Source organism: Tenrec ecaudatus, chromosome 5 (assembly GCF_050624435.1).
Source record: "Tenrec ecaudatus isolate mTenEca1 chromosome 5, mTenEca1.hap1, whole genome shotgun sequence".
NCBI classification, from domain to species: domain Eukaryota; kingdom Metazoa; phylum Chordata; class Mammalia; order Afrosoricida; family Tenrecidae; genus Tenrec; species Tenrec ecaudatus.
The window spans coordinates 63710211-63728241 of record NC_134534.1 but is presented as its reverse complement, the minus strand read 5'-3'; the positions used below and the strand labels follow the sequence as shown (position 1 = coordinate 63728241).

General features: G+C 36.7%; 1 protein-coding gene across 1 annotated transcript in view; it reads left to right on the top strand.

The window, feature by feature from the left end:
- The window catches only part of CRISPLD1 (cysteine rich secretory protein LCCL domain containing 1), a 44745-nt gene that overhangs the window by 13824 nt on the left and 12890 nt on the right, over positions 1-18031 (top strand). Inside the window, exons 3-12 of the mRNA XM_075549553.1 lie at positions 6283-6401; positions 6731-6863; positions 7825-7940; positions 8782-8882; positions 10613-10753; positions 11723-11783; positions 11893-11959; positions 12268-12398; positions 16479-16522; positions 16618-16690. Coding sequence (XP_075405668.1) covers positions 6283-6401; positions 6731-6863; positions 7825-7940; positions 8782-8882; positions 10613-10753; positions 11723-11783; positions 11893-11959; positions 12268-12398; positions 16479-16522; positions 16618-16690 — 986 coding nt within the window. The remainder of the gene's footprint in view (positions 1-6282; positions 6402-6730; positions 6864-7824; positions 7941-8781; positions 8883-10612; positions 10754-11722; positions 11784-11892; positions 11960-12267; positions 12399-16478; positions 16523-16617; positions 16691-18031) is intronic.

The window sequence follows — 18031 nt, the reverse complement described above, 5'->3', positions numbered from 1 at the left end:
ATTTTTATTTTTGAAATATATCTCAAGACCTATACTTCATTATATTCATTAGATACCTTAAAATGGTCATTATTTAATATTATTAAAGACCTAAATCTTAGTTGCTTATTCTTCAGCATCTTTCTTATATTAAAATAATGTGTATCTGCAGTTGAGTAATATTACAGTGTCTCTGGGAGCTCTGGTGGCCTAGTGGGCTACTCATTGTAACTCATTGAGCTGCTAAACATAAGGTCAATGGCTGCAAAGAGGAGGCATTCTGCTCCTCATCTTTTGGGAACTCACAGGGGAAGGAGGTCTACTCTTTCCTGTAGGGTCACTCTGAATCAGAACCAGTTTGATGTCAGGGAGGTTGAGTGGTTTTTCTATGTACACACATAGTTATACTTTATTTGTTTTGCTTTTATTTCTACTTAATTCAAAACAAAAAAATTAAAAGGAAAACCCTTTAACTTGCCTTAAATACTGTGTCTCCATAATTGAATTTTATGCTCAATAATTGAATTTTAATGGTGGGAGGAATCACTTCTTTCAACTGACACCATATGAAAAAGAAAAGGGTTGAAAGCCTTAGAATGATTTGCTGTGGATTTGGTTTCCTAGTTCTATACAGCTATATAAACCAACTTTTCAAATATAGCCGATTTATGAGTTTAGATTTATGTCCTCCCTGAAAAGGTTCATTGGAAAAACTAATAACAAGGAGGAGAATATTGGTGAAAATGGTTAGAGGTTAGGGTACTAAGAGAAAGCCTGGTGGTGTGAATCCGCAGCCAACAATCTCATTCTGTGGAGCACAATTCTACACGTGGGGTCCATATGAACCGGAACTGGTTGGACTGTTGTTTTCTTTGGGCTCAGTTGAGTGCTTTTCCATGAAAAAGTCTCTTACCTCTTGCCTGCACTGGGAAGACTCACAGCTGAAATATTTAGCTTCTCTTTCGGCTCTGTGGTCATCTCTCCATTTTGAGGGCAGCCATTCCAGCCAGGTACTCCCTCATTGGCATGGCTAGCAAAATGTGTCTCTTTAAGGAGAAACCCAGGGAGAAGCCACTTTGCCTTTCTTAAACTAGTCTTCAGAATCAGTAACCTACCTCACACTAAAAGGGACAGGAGGGGGTTTTGATTCCATCTTTTTAGCACTATCTGTAAGCACTGGGCTGCTCACTGCAAGGTCAGCAGTTCGAACTCATCAGCCTCTCTACAGGAGGAAGGAAACGTGATCTGCTCCCATTAAGATGTGGAGTCTTAGAAATCTTTATATGGTCAGAAGGCATTTCAGTCAACTGAAAGGCAATGGGTTTGACTGTCTCTTTTATAGAAAAACTCACCCACGGCCACTGAGTTGACTCTGATTCATGTGACCCTTTGTAGGGTTTCCTATGCAACATGGGAGCCAAACGCCTCCTCTTTCTCCCACAGAGACATGGCGGGGGTTGGGGGGAAGGGTTCAGAACGAGGGAGGGGTGGTTTGGAAGTGCAGGCCTTGGGTTTAGCAGCCTGGACACCTCCACCTTAATACTTTTGTAAGAAGGATATTTTAAAATCATTGCAGTAGTTTTCAAGGTTGATTTTGTTTCGTTTTAGCTCTCTGCTAATTGTTTATGCTTTTCTTCCTTCTGATTCTTAGCTGCTCTTAAAAAGAAGGTTGTTATGATTAGAAATCTCTGGATAAGTGGAATTTTCTGTGCATATGATTAAGGCATTGTGCAAGGACTTGGCTCCCAGGATTAAAGACAGACTTAAAACAAATTTTTTTAAAAGCAACCTACTTTCCAGGGTATTCTATCTGAAAACCTGCTTAGTTTTGAGAGAGGACTACCGTCTCTCCAACCTTTTCACTACAAAACAAAATCAGTTTCTTGCCCATATTCTGAGACATCAACCAAACTCCTTGTTCCACACCTGATGTGTTTAGGCAAATGATATGACAGTAGTTTCACTTATGTGTGGACTGTCAACTATAATAAAACTACAGGATGATAGGTTAGGTCCCACTAGGCTAATGAAGTTTAGCAAGTTGTTGCTGTGAAGTGCTGCCCAGTTGGTTCTGACCCACGGGCACCCTGTGGGCCACAGAACCAAACACTGCCCAGTCTTCCATCGTCCTCACAATTGTTCTTATTTTAGAACCCATTGTTGCAGCCACTGCCTCAATCCATTTTGTTGAGGGCCATCCTCTTCCCAATGGCCCGCCTACTTTACCAATCATGACAGCCTTCTCCAGGGACTGGTATCTCAAAGGCATGTCTAAAGTACATGTGAACAAGGCTCGGCATTCTTGCCTTCAAGGAGCATTCTGGCTCTACTTCTTCCTAAACACATCTGTTTGTTGTTTGGCAGTCCATAATACTTGCAGTATTCGTTGCCAGCACCATAATTCAAATACATTGGTTCTTCTTCAGTCTTCCTGATTCAATGTCCAACTTTCACATGCATAGGAGGCAATTGAAAATACGATGGCTTGGGTCAGGTGTGACTTAGTTCTCAAAGTAGCATCCTTGCTTTTCAGTACTTTAGAGGAGTCTTGTGCAGAAGACTTACTCAATGCAATGTGTCCTTTGATATCTTGATTGCTGCTTCCATGGGCATTGATTACAGAGCCAAGCTAAACAAAATCTTTCGACAACTTCAATCTTTTCTCTGTTTATTATGATGTTTCTCTATTGATCCAGTTGTGACGATTTTCGTTTTCTTTACATTGAGTTGTAATCCATAATAAAGGCTGAAGTTATTGATCTTCATCAGCAAGTGCCTTAAATCCTCTTCACTTTCAGCAAGCGAGGTTGTGTCAGCTGCATATCACCGCTTGTTAATAAGCCTCCCTCCAATCCTGTTGTCACATTTTTCTTCATATCATCTAGCCTTTCTGAGTATTTGCTCAGCATGCAGATTGACTAAGTATGATGAGAGAATACAACCCTGCAGCACATATTTTTTTATTTTAAACCATGCAGTATTTCATCCTGATATGTGGATTCAACCAACCTCAGAGTGAAAACATTTGTGGTATGGTTGGGGAGCAAGTAAGTGGGCAGTCCTTTAAAGCTAAAAGGAATTTGTTAGAATGCTATATATATATATATATATATATATATATATATATATATATATATATATATATATATATAGTGTTAGGTATTAAAAGTAATCTAGAGATGGTTTAAAATTATATTGCAACTTATATGCAAATATTAGGCTCTTTTATATAAGGAATCTGAACCCTGAATATCTGCAGATTTTGATTCAGGAGCCCTAGAAAACTAGTCGCTCTCAGATACCAAGTGTGTGTCCATTTTCAGCAAACATACTTTTTACATAAGACTTATTTTTATTTTGCAACACACGTGCACACATGTATGTGCGGTGTGTGATGAGCTCTGGTCTGGCATGGTGATTAAGCACTTGCTTCTAATCCATTGAACTCACCAGCCACTTTCAGGAAGAAAGCTGCGTGCACACAAATGACAGGCTGCTGCTCCCTCCTGGACGGCTTCTTCGAAAGCCAGACACGAGGCCCACTCTGCCCAATCGCGGTACTGTGAGTTAGAAGCCATTCCACGGCATGGAGATTGGTTTGGGCTGTAACTGTCCTGAAAGAAAGCTCTCTGGTATTTGAAGTATATTCAATGGCAACAAGTATGTGTGTGTTGGTTTTGTTTGTTTGTTTTGTATAATAAAACTAGTCATCTTGAACATACAACATTAATTTAAAGTAAAGTTAAACCTTTTGTGAAAATCTACTAAGTGCCCGATTTTGTTGTTGTTGTTGTTGTTTTGGAAGTTACCTGTTAATATACTATATGTTTATGCTTTGGTTAGATAATGATACACTCTTCAACTTATTCTATTTTGTACACATTTTGCTTTTTAGCTTTAAAGACATGTTTTATATATTTCAAATGTAATGAGGAGGAATTCTCGTTTTTCTGAAATACCGTGAATGAATAAAGATACTCCACCTCACACCCCTTCCCCCTTCTTTAAAAATTTTTATTTTATCTCTTCCTTTCCAGTGTCTTTTCCTTTCAACTTCTACACATAATTAGATTTCTCTCATATTTAAAAAAATCAAATAAATTTTCCCTGGACTCTGACAGCCTATCTTTAGCCTCTGTCCCATCTCTCCCTTGTTAAGGCATCATCAAAGTAACCTCGCCCACACGTGGCTCCCTGTGTGTTCCCTTGGCGTGCACTTGTTAACCCTCTGTGTTCTGCTTTCTCTGCCACTTAGACACGTGCAGCAAACCTCATCACTCTCCACGGCTCCATAGCACGTGACCCTTTTGTGCACTCTACTCTTGAAATCTCTTGTTCCACGACTTGTGTAATCAGTCCTTGTGTACTGTTGTTTTAACCTTTCTGATATTTATTTTGCCTTGATTTCTTTTACCCTCTCAGCTTTTCTCCCATTACATTTTTCTGACCACAGAATGTTCCCTTCCTCTCATTTCTGTTGCCTTCCTGAATGCATTCACTCTACGTGAGCTACTTCAAAATGCCTATCTTCTGACGACCTTTTCTTCTATGCAGAATCCTAGGAATCTGTGTCTGCTCTGTCCTTGGCACAGCTGCCCCCCGCTGAGCCCTGCGTCTTTCCCATGACAGCCACCTCTTTCCCTTTCCCCGTGTTTCCTTTCTCAGAGATGGTCACCTTATCAGACTCCGCCTTTGCTTTTCCCTCAACACCTAAACCCAATCATCCACCAACATCTACCGATTTAAACTCCCAAACCTAACTTTGGTTTGTCCACTCTTCTCACTCTCACCTTGTCTTCTGTTCCCAGGACTGTTTGTCTATCTCCTCAACTTGCCCAGAGTCTTGGTAACTGATGGTGACAGAATTTAAACCCAGTTCTCCCGGACTCCGCTTTTACCACCATATTACTACTCTACCTATTTTGTATCAGCGACAAGTTGCATATTAAACTCAAGACATGGAAATAGTATCAAAATTATTTTGAAAAATAATATTTGTGAAGAATGACAAAATGATCATTTTATAATTTAACAATTTACAAAATAGCTAAAAACAACTTTTTAAAAGTGTGAACTAACCATTCTCAACTCTCAGAATATAGTCATATATCAATATCAGTATATATATATATATAATATTCCTTATGGAAGGAATCAGATTCATATACTCCCCTGGTGGAGCAGTGTTTAAGTGCTCCTCTGTTAACTAAAGGTCTGGGATTGGAAGCCATGGGAGAAGGATGTGACCGTCTGCACCCATAAAGATTACAGCCTTGCAAATCCTATGGGGCAGTTCTGCTCTGTGCTGTGGAAATCACATGAATCGGAATTAAATCATTGGCACGGGGTATATTCGAGAAACCTTTTAAATCCCATTGTCCATAATGCCAGGAACAGAGAATTCAGCCAAAGATACCAGCATAAGTTCAGTAACTGCCTCCAAGACACCGTCTGTTGGAAGAGGTGGACGTATGCGCCAAAGAAGGGTGACTGGAAGGGGCCAGACAGGAGGTAGGAAGAGTGCTGGCGCTTTGAAGGGATTGCAACTAATGTCTCAAAACAAATACATTTATAATATTGAATGGAACCTCCCCCCCCATAAACTTTCATCCATACTACAATCAAACGGTCAATAAACAAACAAAAATGCAGTTTAACAGGTTACACATGGGGGGGGGCGGATTTAATCATTTCTGACTAATATTGACTCTATATAGGCTTTCAGAGACTAAATCTTTATGATCGCAGACTAAATCTTTATGATAGCTTGCTCCAAAGGTGCAATCTGGATAAAGAAGTATGAGAAAGCTCGAAGAGTGTGAAGAATGGGATAGCTTACTGTCAACAGCAACGCGTTCTGAAAACACATCATGCAGAAAGCTTCCTATGATTCTGAATGGTGACAGAGCAGAGTCTTACTGGCAGATAAGTGGGAGACACAGGTTTTCAGAAGGAAAAAATCCCCACATAAAACAGGGCGTGAGAAGGTTGCGAAGTGTGTACTTTACTAGGGTACATGAGAGATCATTGGACATAGTAGGGAGAGGAATCACTGAAGCCCATTTGTGGTTCCTCTGAGCCCTTGTGGAGTAGACGGGAGAGCAAGAGATGCTGCCGAGGGAATTAATCAGGAGACAAGTTACTAGTTGAAAGGGAAAGATCATGAGAATCCGGACTAAGACTCGGACTTGGCAAAGAAGTATGACAGGAGACCCCAAACTGAGCCAGCCTATTCTGAATAGTCATCCAATCCCTACATATGGACATCTTATGTTTGTCTCTGTGTTTTCTTTTACGCTGCAGACATGGGATGTAGAGTTGGAAAGATCTGCAGAATCTTGGGCTGAAACTTGTTTATGGGAACATGGACCCACAAGTCTCCTCCCATCCATTGGACAGAATCTGGGAGCGCACTGGGGAAGGTAAGTTCATGTGTAACTTTAGGTTTCTGCAAAGGTGTTCATACTCATTGATCTTTGAAAATTGTCAGAGACTTGCTGCCTAAAAGGAAAGTAAGGAATCCTAACACAAAAAATATTACGCCAGGAAGATAATTAAGTAGGTTTTTAGACTTTTGCTTTAAGTAGTTGATCTAGTACTAATAAAATAATTCACCATAAATAAGTATTTAAAATGAACTGTCTACACAAAATATCTCTGTATTAAACTTTATCGATGTAATTTGCTAGATTTGGTTTTAGCATTTTTGTCTAACTTTGCTTGCTTTTTATGCTGATCTGCTGTAAAATAGGTACAGACCTCCAACATTTCATGTGCAAGCATGGTATGATGAAGTGAGAGACTTCAGCTATCCCTATGAGCATGAATGTAATCCATATTGCCCATTCAGATGTTCCGGTCCTGTCTGTACTCATTATACACAGGTGTGTTTTGTGGCGACTGTGTTCCTCTTGGTTGAGTGAATGTCATTATGAAGATGTGTCTTTCTCAGGTCATTTGGTATGGTTATTAAAAATATACAAATTATATGAAGTTCTTGATTTATATAGACCAGGTTTATACATATATCTATAAACAATAAGAGTGAAGAAAAGAAAAATAATGTCAAATATCTAATTACAAAGACGCTCTTACATGATATTATACAGGAAACATTTTTATATGGCCCCAATAATTGTATATGCAGAGAAAAGTGCTACTTTCAAAGTTAGCAGTGTTTATTATTTTGTAATTATATTTTACAGTCTTATTTAGCCAGTGACAGTATTTATACATGATGGCATTTATCTTTTCTGTTTTTAATATCAATGTTCACAGTACTATTGGATATATACTAAACCCCTAAGCCAAATAGTTGAAGGCAGATTTAATAAGTTAAAGCTCTTCTGTGTTTTGAGTTCCTGTAACTTCTGGGACTATGCAGCAGATAGATTCTTCTGTAAGTCTTTGAAAGTGACAAGACCCCTAGCCAATGCACAGTGAAAAGATTATTGTGCATAGGAAATTTGAACACCTAAATTTTTGCTCGAATGGTACTGTTCGGGCTGCACAATGCTTTTTCTTAGTTTAGCAATTTTCTGCATAGAAATGTGATTATTGCATGTTGGTTTGTGAAAATGTAGTTTTGCATTTACTTGGTGAATTTTTATTTTGAATAGTGTTGTTTTTATGGCCAGTAGAGTTATTTGACCAGCAAATCTTTTAAAAATGGAATTAAGGATTCCCCCGAGGGTCCGGAAAAAGATATCCTTTATATTATTACATCATGTATTCTGAAGGACAACTGTTCGTTTCTCAAGTTCAGCTTTGTGCGTTTTCTCTCAGCTTAGTGCTGTCTGCTTGTCTGACCCCGGGCTTTCTGGGCCTGTCTCCTCTTCAATGCAGGTGGTGTGGGCAACAAGCAGCAGAATCGGGTGCGCCATTAATCTGTGCCACAACATGAACATCTGGGGGCAGGTCTGGCCCAAGGCTGTCTACCTCGTGTGCAATTATTCCCCAAAGTGAGTAGGCTTAATGCTATTCTCAGTTATTATCAACATGAAAATCATTCGAATTCTAAATTCTCATTTTTTAGCATGTGTCATTGAGCAAAATATACCATATACATTGTCTACTTAACAGGGAAACAGTTCTCACTTGCCTAATGAATAAAATCAATACCTAATATGAAAAATTTTAAAAATATGATCTCTGCAAAGACAAAAATCATAGATTTAATAAACCTTTGGTTTTATTTATTGTGCTAGTGTATCCTATAATATTTAGTAATTTTGATTTATTGCAGTTTATCAATTTGAGATTAATTAAGAAATATATATTTTACCTATGTATGGACTATTTGAAAGATGTCATTGAAAATATTGTATGGTTAAACTTCGGGTCAAATGTAAATCTAACATATCTTGTAGCTGAATATACAAACAAATGCTCTATGAATAGCTTGTTTTTATAAAAATCAGTTTTGTAATTTTTAACTATGTGCATACTGATTTATAAGAGCCCTAGTTACAGTTTTGAGTTGGGCTCAAGCCTCAAGGTCAGCAGTTGAAAACAACAGGCTGCTCCGCGGGGCATAGATAAGTCTCTCTACTGAGTTAGTTGCAGAAACAAACCGGACTGTTATACTCTGTCACTGTCCACTCAATGGCAATGAGTTTTCATCCTGAACTATACATTCTCAAAAGACTGAGTCAGTAATCTATATTAAAACAAAGTAAACAAAAGGTCTCATACTGAAAACCCAAATCATTATTTGGAAGATTCTCATATAGTGATATGTTAGAGCAGCCTATAAATTATGCTAGTAGACAACCTATTAATAGAGGGGATTGTCTCTTTAAGGGGAAACTGGTGGGGCCATGCCCCTTACAAACATGGACGACCCTGTTCTGCTTGCCCACCCAGTTTTGGAGGGGGTTGTAGAGAAAATCTGTGCTACAAAGGTATGTGGTATTGTTCGACTTTTATTTTATTCCAGCTTGTGCATTTACCAGTGTTTAAAAATCAGACAACTATTTAACTTGTACATGAAAAAATTTCAGCGCTCTAGATTTTTAAAGAAACCATTTAAGAATCTATGATATCGATCAGCTTCTCAATAACTGTTCATGCTAATCCTAGATTATTACTTCTAAGTCTTTCCCTGATTTACCACAGACTGATTAGTGTATGTATATTTTTAAAGGCTATCTTCATGTATTGTTGACAAGGGTTATTTTCATAGCTGTCATTATTGTTTAAGGATTTAGCAAAATACCTGTCTGTGAATTGTATTTAATGATGCTCAATGAACTACACTGATTTTATACTTCTCAGGACAAAGTAAACAATCTTTCCCATTGAAATAACAATGTAGGCGATAAAGCTTTGTAAAAAGTTATACTCTTATTTGGCATCCAAGTGAATATTTCTATTCATTTTTACTTAACTTTTAATTATGGTTAACTGAAGATTAATGCAGATCGAATATAGCAGAAGATATTTCAGTAAATGCCACCTTTTTCAGTGCACATAAAGAAATGATTTTTTACTTAATGGCCGCATGCTTATTATATATAATAATGTATTTCTCTCTGGTCTATTAACCATTTTTTAAATTCTTAGGAGCATTTGACATATTTTTTATTGAGTGAGTGTCCGTCTGTTTTTCGTCCTCTCAATCCCCAAATTTCAACCTATTTTCCCCTTTACAAGTTGTTGTTAGTTGCTGACTCAGCCTGACCTGATGTATAACAGAACTAAATGTCGCCTGGTCTGGAACCCTTTCCACGATGATTACTATTTTGAGCCCACTGAAAGCCTTACGGATAACAACAAAACATTACCTTTTCCCTAGGAACCGCATAGTACTGGAGGTCTGCTATTAGGCTAACCACTAAGGCAGCAGTTCAGACCCACCAACTGCTCCGTGAAAGATGAGCCTGTCTGCCCCCTTAAAGCTGGACAGTCTTGGAAGCCCTGTGGCAGGGCACGATGGGTCAGAACTGACTTCGTGGCATTGGGGTTGGTGGGGATGTTTTCCCTCAAGATTGCCTTCCTTTCCCTTTCTAGTTCCACCTTCAAAGTTCTTAGTTTTAGACACAAATGTAAAGGATGGAAGACGATGTACACCTCAAAAATAAGTGCCATTGCCAGGCCCATCATTTAGATCAGCTTGGGGAAAAATTCATGTTGTTTATTCTCTGTATTAAGTTTCTATGCATCAGATTCCCTCTAAAAGGAAAAAAAATTACATGTAAACGGATATTGTAGAAAAATAACGACAGCATCTCACTCAGACCTGTGTGTGTGTGTGTGTGTGAAGAACTCTAAATGTGAGCCTCAACATATTTAGAGTATAATTTAATTTGGAAACAGAACAAAACAAACTGCTGAAACCTTGGTTTCATTTGACCACCAGCTCTCATGGTATCAATATGAAAACCAAATACTGATAACAGTCCAATATTAAAAAAAACCAAAAAACTTTGGAAATGACTCCAGTGAGTGTTAGGCAAACGCCAGCACGGATGAATCAGAGACCCCGGAGTATTTATGTGTCTTTCATCGACACTAGCACAGGACATGAGGTGACCATTTTCAGCCACAATGCGACATTTGTATCGTTGTTATGGGAATTTGCATAGATGTGATACGTAAGATTCACGCCTCTTCAATCTGCTCTCTGTAACAGAAGGATCAGACAGATATTCCCCTCTTCGAGAAGAAGAAACGAATGAAATAGAACGGCAGCAGTCACAAATCCGTGACACCCATGTTCGGGCCCGGGCGGATGATAGTAACAGAAACGAAGTCAGAAGCACGCAGCAAATGTGTAAGGCCCTCGCCGTTCATTGACGCGATTCCGTTACAAAAGTGCTTGAAGCGTAGATAGCACTTCCAGTGGTATTTTCAAATCTCCTTGACCATTTTTAGAATGGAAAAAAAATTTACCCGTAGACTGAAAACAATGAAAGCATAACAGATTTCTCTCCAAACATTCAACCGTTCTTGTTGTGGGCTTTGCAGGATCTGCAATATGCATGTGGATCAAACTATTTATAGAGAGTTCTTTATTGATGTATTTCACTGTCGGAAATGTCAAACTTCAAGAGACTTTCTGATAGCTGAGAGTTTTACTATTTATCTGCAGGGTACATATGACAGTTTAAATGCAAAACCATTAAATCTTATTTTGGGGTGGAAGAATCACATCAAAGTTCAAATGATCTTTAAGTATTTTCTTAAATAACATTCTTCTTTCAATGATCTTTAATAATAACAATTAGTACATTAGTGAACACATTTAACAACTGTAGTAATTAAATGTAATCATACTTGCCTTACAAAAATCTCTAATTCTCTTTTTCCTGCATTAATGAATGGTTATCTGGTCCTGTTCTTAATTTAGTGAGGGATTTGCAAAAATGATATTGCGTAGTTTCCTGCTATATTCCTGAAAGTGATTCTGCTGTCACAAAACCTTCTGTAGGGTGCACAGTTTTGCTTTACCCTTGATAGATGGAGCATTTCTGTTTCAGACCATTTGAATATGTTCTCATGACGACATGATCAGTAAATGGCAGGGCAGAAACCCAAACTAAATCAAGGGCAACATTGGAGAGTAAAGGAGTTTTTCGGATTCTATGTTTGACACAGGGTTCACTGCACCAAGGTCTTTTCAATCTTGTGATTAAACAATCGCTCAGGGATATTCTTTTTCAGACAGGTCTGTGATAAATTTATTCAGCATTAAGCTCTTTCATGTTGTCTAAGTTATTGTGCTTTGTTCTGTCCTCATTAGCCCAAATAGTTTCTTGTGAAGTAAGATTAAGAGACCAGTGCAAAGGAACAACCTGTAATAGGTAATAATTTTACTATTCTAAAAATTAACTGACAGCATATGAGCATGATCACTATTTTCTACTGTAATTTGGAGCAACTAAGATTTTTCTTCCTTTTTCTCTGATTTAGATATGAGTGTCCAGCCGGCTGTTTGGACAGTAAAGCTAAAGTTATAGGCAGTGTGCACTATGAAATGGTGAGCATGTTGAGTATTATCACCCGGGGCTACCTACCTGTTCCTTCCATAAGATTCTTGACTTTTTAATGTGAAAAAAGTGTAGAAAGGTCTCTAGCCATTCCATGGGAGAATAATAAGGTTGTTTTCTCCTGTAGAATTTATCATCTCAGAATTCCTGTATAAGGTTGCTGTGAGCTAGAGTCAACCAGATGGCAATGATTTTTGGTTTCGTTATATAAAGTATAACTCCTTTAGAAATGCAGTTCTTGGTATTTTGGCAAAATTCTAATATTTCAACATCCTGTCCTTCTGTCCTTTTCCCCAAGCAATCGAGCATCTGTCGAGCTGCGATCCATTATGGGATAATCGACGATGATGGCGGGTGGGTAGATGTCACTAGACAAGGAAGGAAACATTATTTCATCAAATCCAGTAGAAATGGTATTCAGTCTATTGGGTGAGTATCTAAATGATCTTTTGGATCATTTTATTTTAAATTAAAATAACAAGTTAATGCATTTTAATAAGTTATCAGATACATTTAGTTTGTAAATAGAAAATTTGCTAATCTTTTGTGTGTGGATATGTTGTTGGTTTTTTCCCCCCTGCCCCTCGTAACCACAAATAAACTTGGTCTCTATATTTGCCATTTCTTGTATTTTTATATAAGGTCATAAAATATTTGTCATTTTGTCATTAATGTACTTCACTCAGCATAATGTCTTCAATTTTGAAGCATGTATTAACACCTTGTTTCTTCTATGTATGGAGTAGTATTCTGTTGGATTTATGTACCACGTTTTGTTTATCCATTCATCTGCTGAAGGCCATTAGCTTTGGGTCCGCCTGTTGGCTACTGTGAATAGTGCTGCAGTGAACAGTGGTGTTAAGTCTCGAGTCTGGAGTCTCTGCTCTGGCAAAGTAGCTCTAATTTTAGTCGCTTTTATGAATCTCTCCATTGTGTTCCACAAGGGTTCTATTCCAACCAAAACAACGAGTAAGGATTCCAAATTTCCAGATCCTGTCCTACATTTATTAGTTCCTTCCTTCCTTCCTTCCTTCCTTCCTTCCTTCCTCTCTCTCTCTCTCTCTCTCTCTCTCTCTCTCTCTCTCTCTCTCTCTCTCTCTTTCTTTCTTTCAATTGCAGCCATTCCATTGAATGTGCAATGATACCTCATTATGATTTTGATTTGTGTCTTTCTAATAGCTAATGATGTTGACCATCTTCTGATCTGTTTGGGGTCCATTTGAATGTCTTCTTTGGTGAAATGTCATTCAAAACCTTTGCCATTCTATGAATGAGTTATTTGCCTTTGTTGTTCAATTGATGTATATATATATATTATTAGATTCTTATAAAATAGGTTTTTGAAGATAATCTCCCAATCAGTAATTTACATTCTACCTTTTTTGGTGAAATCTTTTGATGAAAAAAGTATTCAGGGTTTAAAATATGTATTTTTTAGTATTTAGGTTTTATGATATCTCATTTATTTATTTTGATATTTTTATTTGTGCTTTGTTATTGTATTAGATCATCTATTATTAAAAGATAGCACTGAAAATAAAATACCTATATTTTCTTCTAAGGAAACTATATCTATATTTTTGGTGTGCACATTGAAACACTTTATCCATTTTGAATTTGTTTTTACGTGTGCTGTGAATCATGGATCCTATTTCATTTTTGCGCATGTGGAAATCCAGTTTTCTCAGCACTAGTTACTGAAGAGACTTATCTTTTCATGTCAAATTGACTTACACCCTTGTCAAAAATCAGTTGACCAGAGATGTATGGATTTAAAACCGGACTCCCACATCTCATCCATGGTCTGTGCATCTTGCTGTGTTAGCTTGGGTTGATGTGCAAACCAAGTCCAGTGACATTCATATATGTGTAACAAAGAACTTTATATAAAGAAGTATTTATATATCAAGAAATATCTCACCCCAGTCCAACTCAAGTCCTTAAGTTTGATACTAATCCGTAAGTCCCTCATCAGACTCATGCAGCCACATGCAATGATACAGAAAGATCTCAGGCCATGGTGCAAAGTCTTGTGGATCCAAAGATTGTGGCTCCGCAGCAATCAAGGTCACCTGCAGGAAGGTGAAGGCAGGGAGAAAGGGGGAGGTGCCCAGAGGCCTCCCGATGAGATGGCCACACCCACAAGGAGGCACTATTGGCTTGTGAGCTGATTCATAGATTGAATACCACTCTTTAATAACCTTTCAAGTTGACAGGAAATTATGTAACTACCACACTTGCTATATCAACATTAGGCTACATTGATTATTGTAGCTTGGTAAAATGTTTTAAATCAGCAAATATAAGTCCTCATATTTTGTTCTTCGCTTTCAACATTGTCTTAGCTATTCAGGGTGTTTCATAATTCCAAGTAAAATTAAAGACTAATGTGTTTGTTTGGTATTTTGAAAAGAAGGCTATTGCAATTTTGACTGAGATTATGCTGAATCTATAGATCACTCTGGGAAGTATTGACACATTCATGATATTGTCTTCCAGTCCATGAATGTATAATGTCTTTTCACTTGGTTAAGTATTTTTAACATTTCTTTCAGCCAAGTTTTGGGTTTTCAGTGCCTACGTGTTCTAAATCCTGGTTAGGTTTATTCCTAGATATGTTATTCTTTTAGATGCTACTATAAATGGAGTTGTTTCTTTGGCAGATTTCTCATTGCTGGCATTTAGAAACCAAACAGATTTTTGTTTTTTTGATCTTGTGCCTAGCAACTTTGCTAAATTCCTCTCCTAGCTCTAGATATTTCCTTGTGGACACATTTTTAATTTTCTTTTTGTAGGATCATGTTATCCCTGAATAGAGACAATTTTATTTCTTTTTCCAATAAGAAATAAGCCCTGGTGACACCTTGGGTAAGCACTGGGCTATTAATCTGAAGATTAACAATCCCAACTCCTAAATTGTTCTGTGGGAGAAACAGGGAGCTATCTGCTCCCATAAAGATCTACAGTCTCAGAAACCCTACCAAGAGCTATCCTCTTTCCTCTGTGTTTCTGGGAGGCAGAATCAACTACATGGCTGTAGGTCTGGTATTTGGTTTTGGTTTCTAATCTAGGTGCCTTTCCTTTCTCTTCCTTATTTGTTTATCACTTTTACCACACTATTCAGTGGACATGATGAAAATTGGACATGTTTCCAATTTCAACGGGGGAAAGGTCTCAGTTTGTCTTCATTTAGTATGCATTGCTTTTTAAAAAAATATTTCTCTTATTGAGGATACCAAAAATCTTATTCTAAAAATCAAATAATATTTTGTCCTTTTCTCTGGAAAAACAACACATTGATCTTCACACAAGAAATTTTCTTTTTAACTCTTTGATCACATGAAGCTCTACACTAGAGTAATGTTGGAATATATAGTGATAAAAACAATCAAAAGATTGTTTGAAACTCATGCACATTGTAGAATGGCCTATATATAATCATTAATTTATTGATTAATATATTTATGCAGGAAATTATCTAGCCATTGATTTTAATTGATAATAAATATTAGTTATTGCTTTCAGTAATCTAAGCATTCACTCAACATTTTATTAAGGAATATTTATCCCATTGTTCATTCTTATTCTTTTAAACATATTTTTATTATATCTATTATAAACACTCTCTAAAAACATGAAGATTATATTGAAATAGTTTGCTTGTTTTGTGCTTCAAAGATTATTTCTTCTTTTGTGTACATTGTTTATAGATGATGACAATTAAAATTGAATTTCAAGTGACAGAAATAAAGACTCATTAAAAATTTCCAATACTTCCAATTTTGAGCCAATGTACGCAAAGGGTGTGCTGTGTGAAAATCTAGCATTCTAAATAAACCTTACCTTCTGTAATGGAACTCTTTCTAAAGCCCCAAGCAATTGACATTTTGATATGTAATAGTGTACCGAACCTCTATTCTTGGTTTTTAATAATGCATGTACTGATGGGGAAATTAATTTATTCACTGTAGAGCTAACTAGATTTTGATAACAGACTCAAATGAATGCAGCTTGCTTCTTTAAGGTATACTTATTAGCTAGTAATATTTTATCTTGCATTTATTATTGTGAAAGATTAGTTTGATTTTATAGCCATAGTGAAGTATTATTCTGAGAGTATTAATTTTAAAAGGAAAACATTTAGATATAATTATGTGGTATTTGCTTTTGTTTGTTGTTTCCTTGATAGTGATAGTTGTTTCCTTGATAGTGATGTTGGGTGAGCATTGGGACTGCTAATCACAAGGTCAAATCCACCAGCCCCTCCATAGGAGAAAGATGTGACATTTTACTCCCATAACCTGCACTGGGGTGCGCTGAGTCAGAATCAACTTGGTGACAGTGGATTTGGCATTTTTTGATATTATTTGTAACTAATATGAAACGATGTCTTTCAAAGCATGACCCACATTAATATCATTCTGAACATTGAAAGACATCGTTTCCTGCAAACCACCAGGAATTATAATGATGCATATAAATTATTAATTTCTATCTTTTTATCTTCAGCAAATACCACTCTGCTAATTCTTTCACAGTCTCTAAAGTAACAGGTTAGTGCTTTATCTTTTTTATTGCTTTTCTTGCTTTTATGTTGAATGTTGCTTCCAATGGAATTGCTTATTGTTTTGTGTCTCAATTCTTGCAGTTCAGGCAATCACTTGTGAAACAACGGTGGAACAGCTGTGCCCATTTCAGAAGCCTGCTTCGCATTGCCCAAGGTAACCTTGTAGAAATCTTATCTTTTTATTTTCAATCGGGGAAAATTATGGCACTTTGCTTCTGTGATAGCCTTGGTTAGATTTAAGTGGTTTATGATGATCTTAAACTGCTTAACAGGAGAGAGCAATGTGGTATCAGAAATTACATGCACACTTGAGTGTGCTTCCCCCAGATGGAACGGCACTTTCTGCATACAGCTTTGATAGAAGCTCTGTGTCCCATTCATCACAGGGAGATCTTATGACAGAAGCAAAAGTGGCATAACTTGTATTTTTAAAAATATTTTTATCTACCTTCAAAGTTAGTTCAATCTAAGTGCAATTGATAAGTCAAAAAACCCATCTCTCAGTCTCTCCCTTTTCTCTTTCTCTCTCTGTTTCCTTTTTCTTCCTTTGTATGGGTTGAACCCCTCCCTATGGAGGGTACAAAATATCAATTGAAAAGTGTCTTGAAATTCTTTCCAAGTTATAATTATGTTCATCTCTGAACCACTGTTTCATTAAAACATATTTTTATATTGTATTGTTTCAAATATTCTGAATGAGAGAGTTTTGAGATATGTCCAACCAAGCCTAAAGTTTCCTGTGGGATTGGTGTTGGATATTTTTAAAACATCTATGAGTTCCCTCCCCTTCTTTCTATTGGCTTTAGTTAAAGAGAAATTTAATCTAATAGTAAAAATTTTTTTAAATAAGTGAATTTTTAAAAAGTGAGAACTTTAAAACAATAGAAAATTTTAAAAATTTATTATTTCTGAAATGTTCCAACAATTTTTTTGTAATTTTAAATTTGATCATAAAATTATCTTTGACTATTTAAATTAACCCACCTATTTATCTCCTTGCAATGTTCCATATCTGTGCAAGAACCCCATATAAATTATCTTTAACTACTAGTTAGTATTATGATTTTGTAAAAATTATGTGTGTATATGTATGGTTACTGTATGTGTGTTTGAAAACTTTATGCCTTTTTACATCATTCTAAAATCAATATATTTAAGGTAGATTGTATATTCAAGATGCAAAAGGAGTTGATAAAAATGTATCATCAATTTTGTCCAAAATTTTAAGAAATTATAAATAATGAAATGTTTGCTATATTAGTGTCTTATGCATCAAGACCTAAATGCGCAGTAACAGTAATTATAAAGCAAATAAGCAAACCTTTCCCATGGTCTTTCTTTCATCTGATCTTATCTAAGGTACACTCAGCTTGGGACTACTGAGTACTTTCGTCTTCAGCAAACCAAGTGCTAAATTAATAGGTGAAGTAGAGTTGCCAAAGCCGGAATTGAAGTGTAGAGCAGGTGATTTGAGTGAGCAGGGACTCGCTGACCA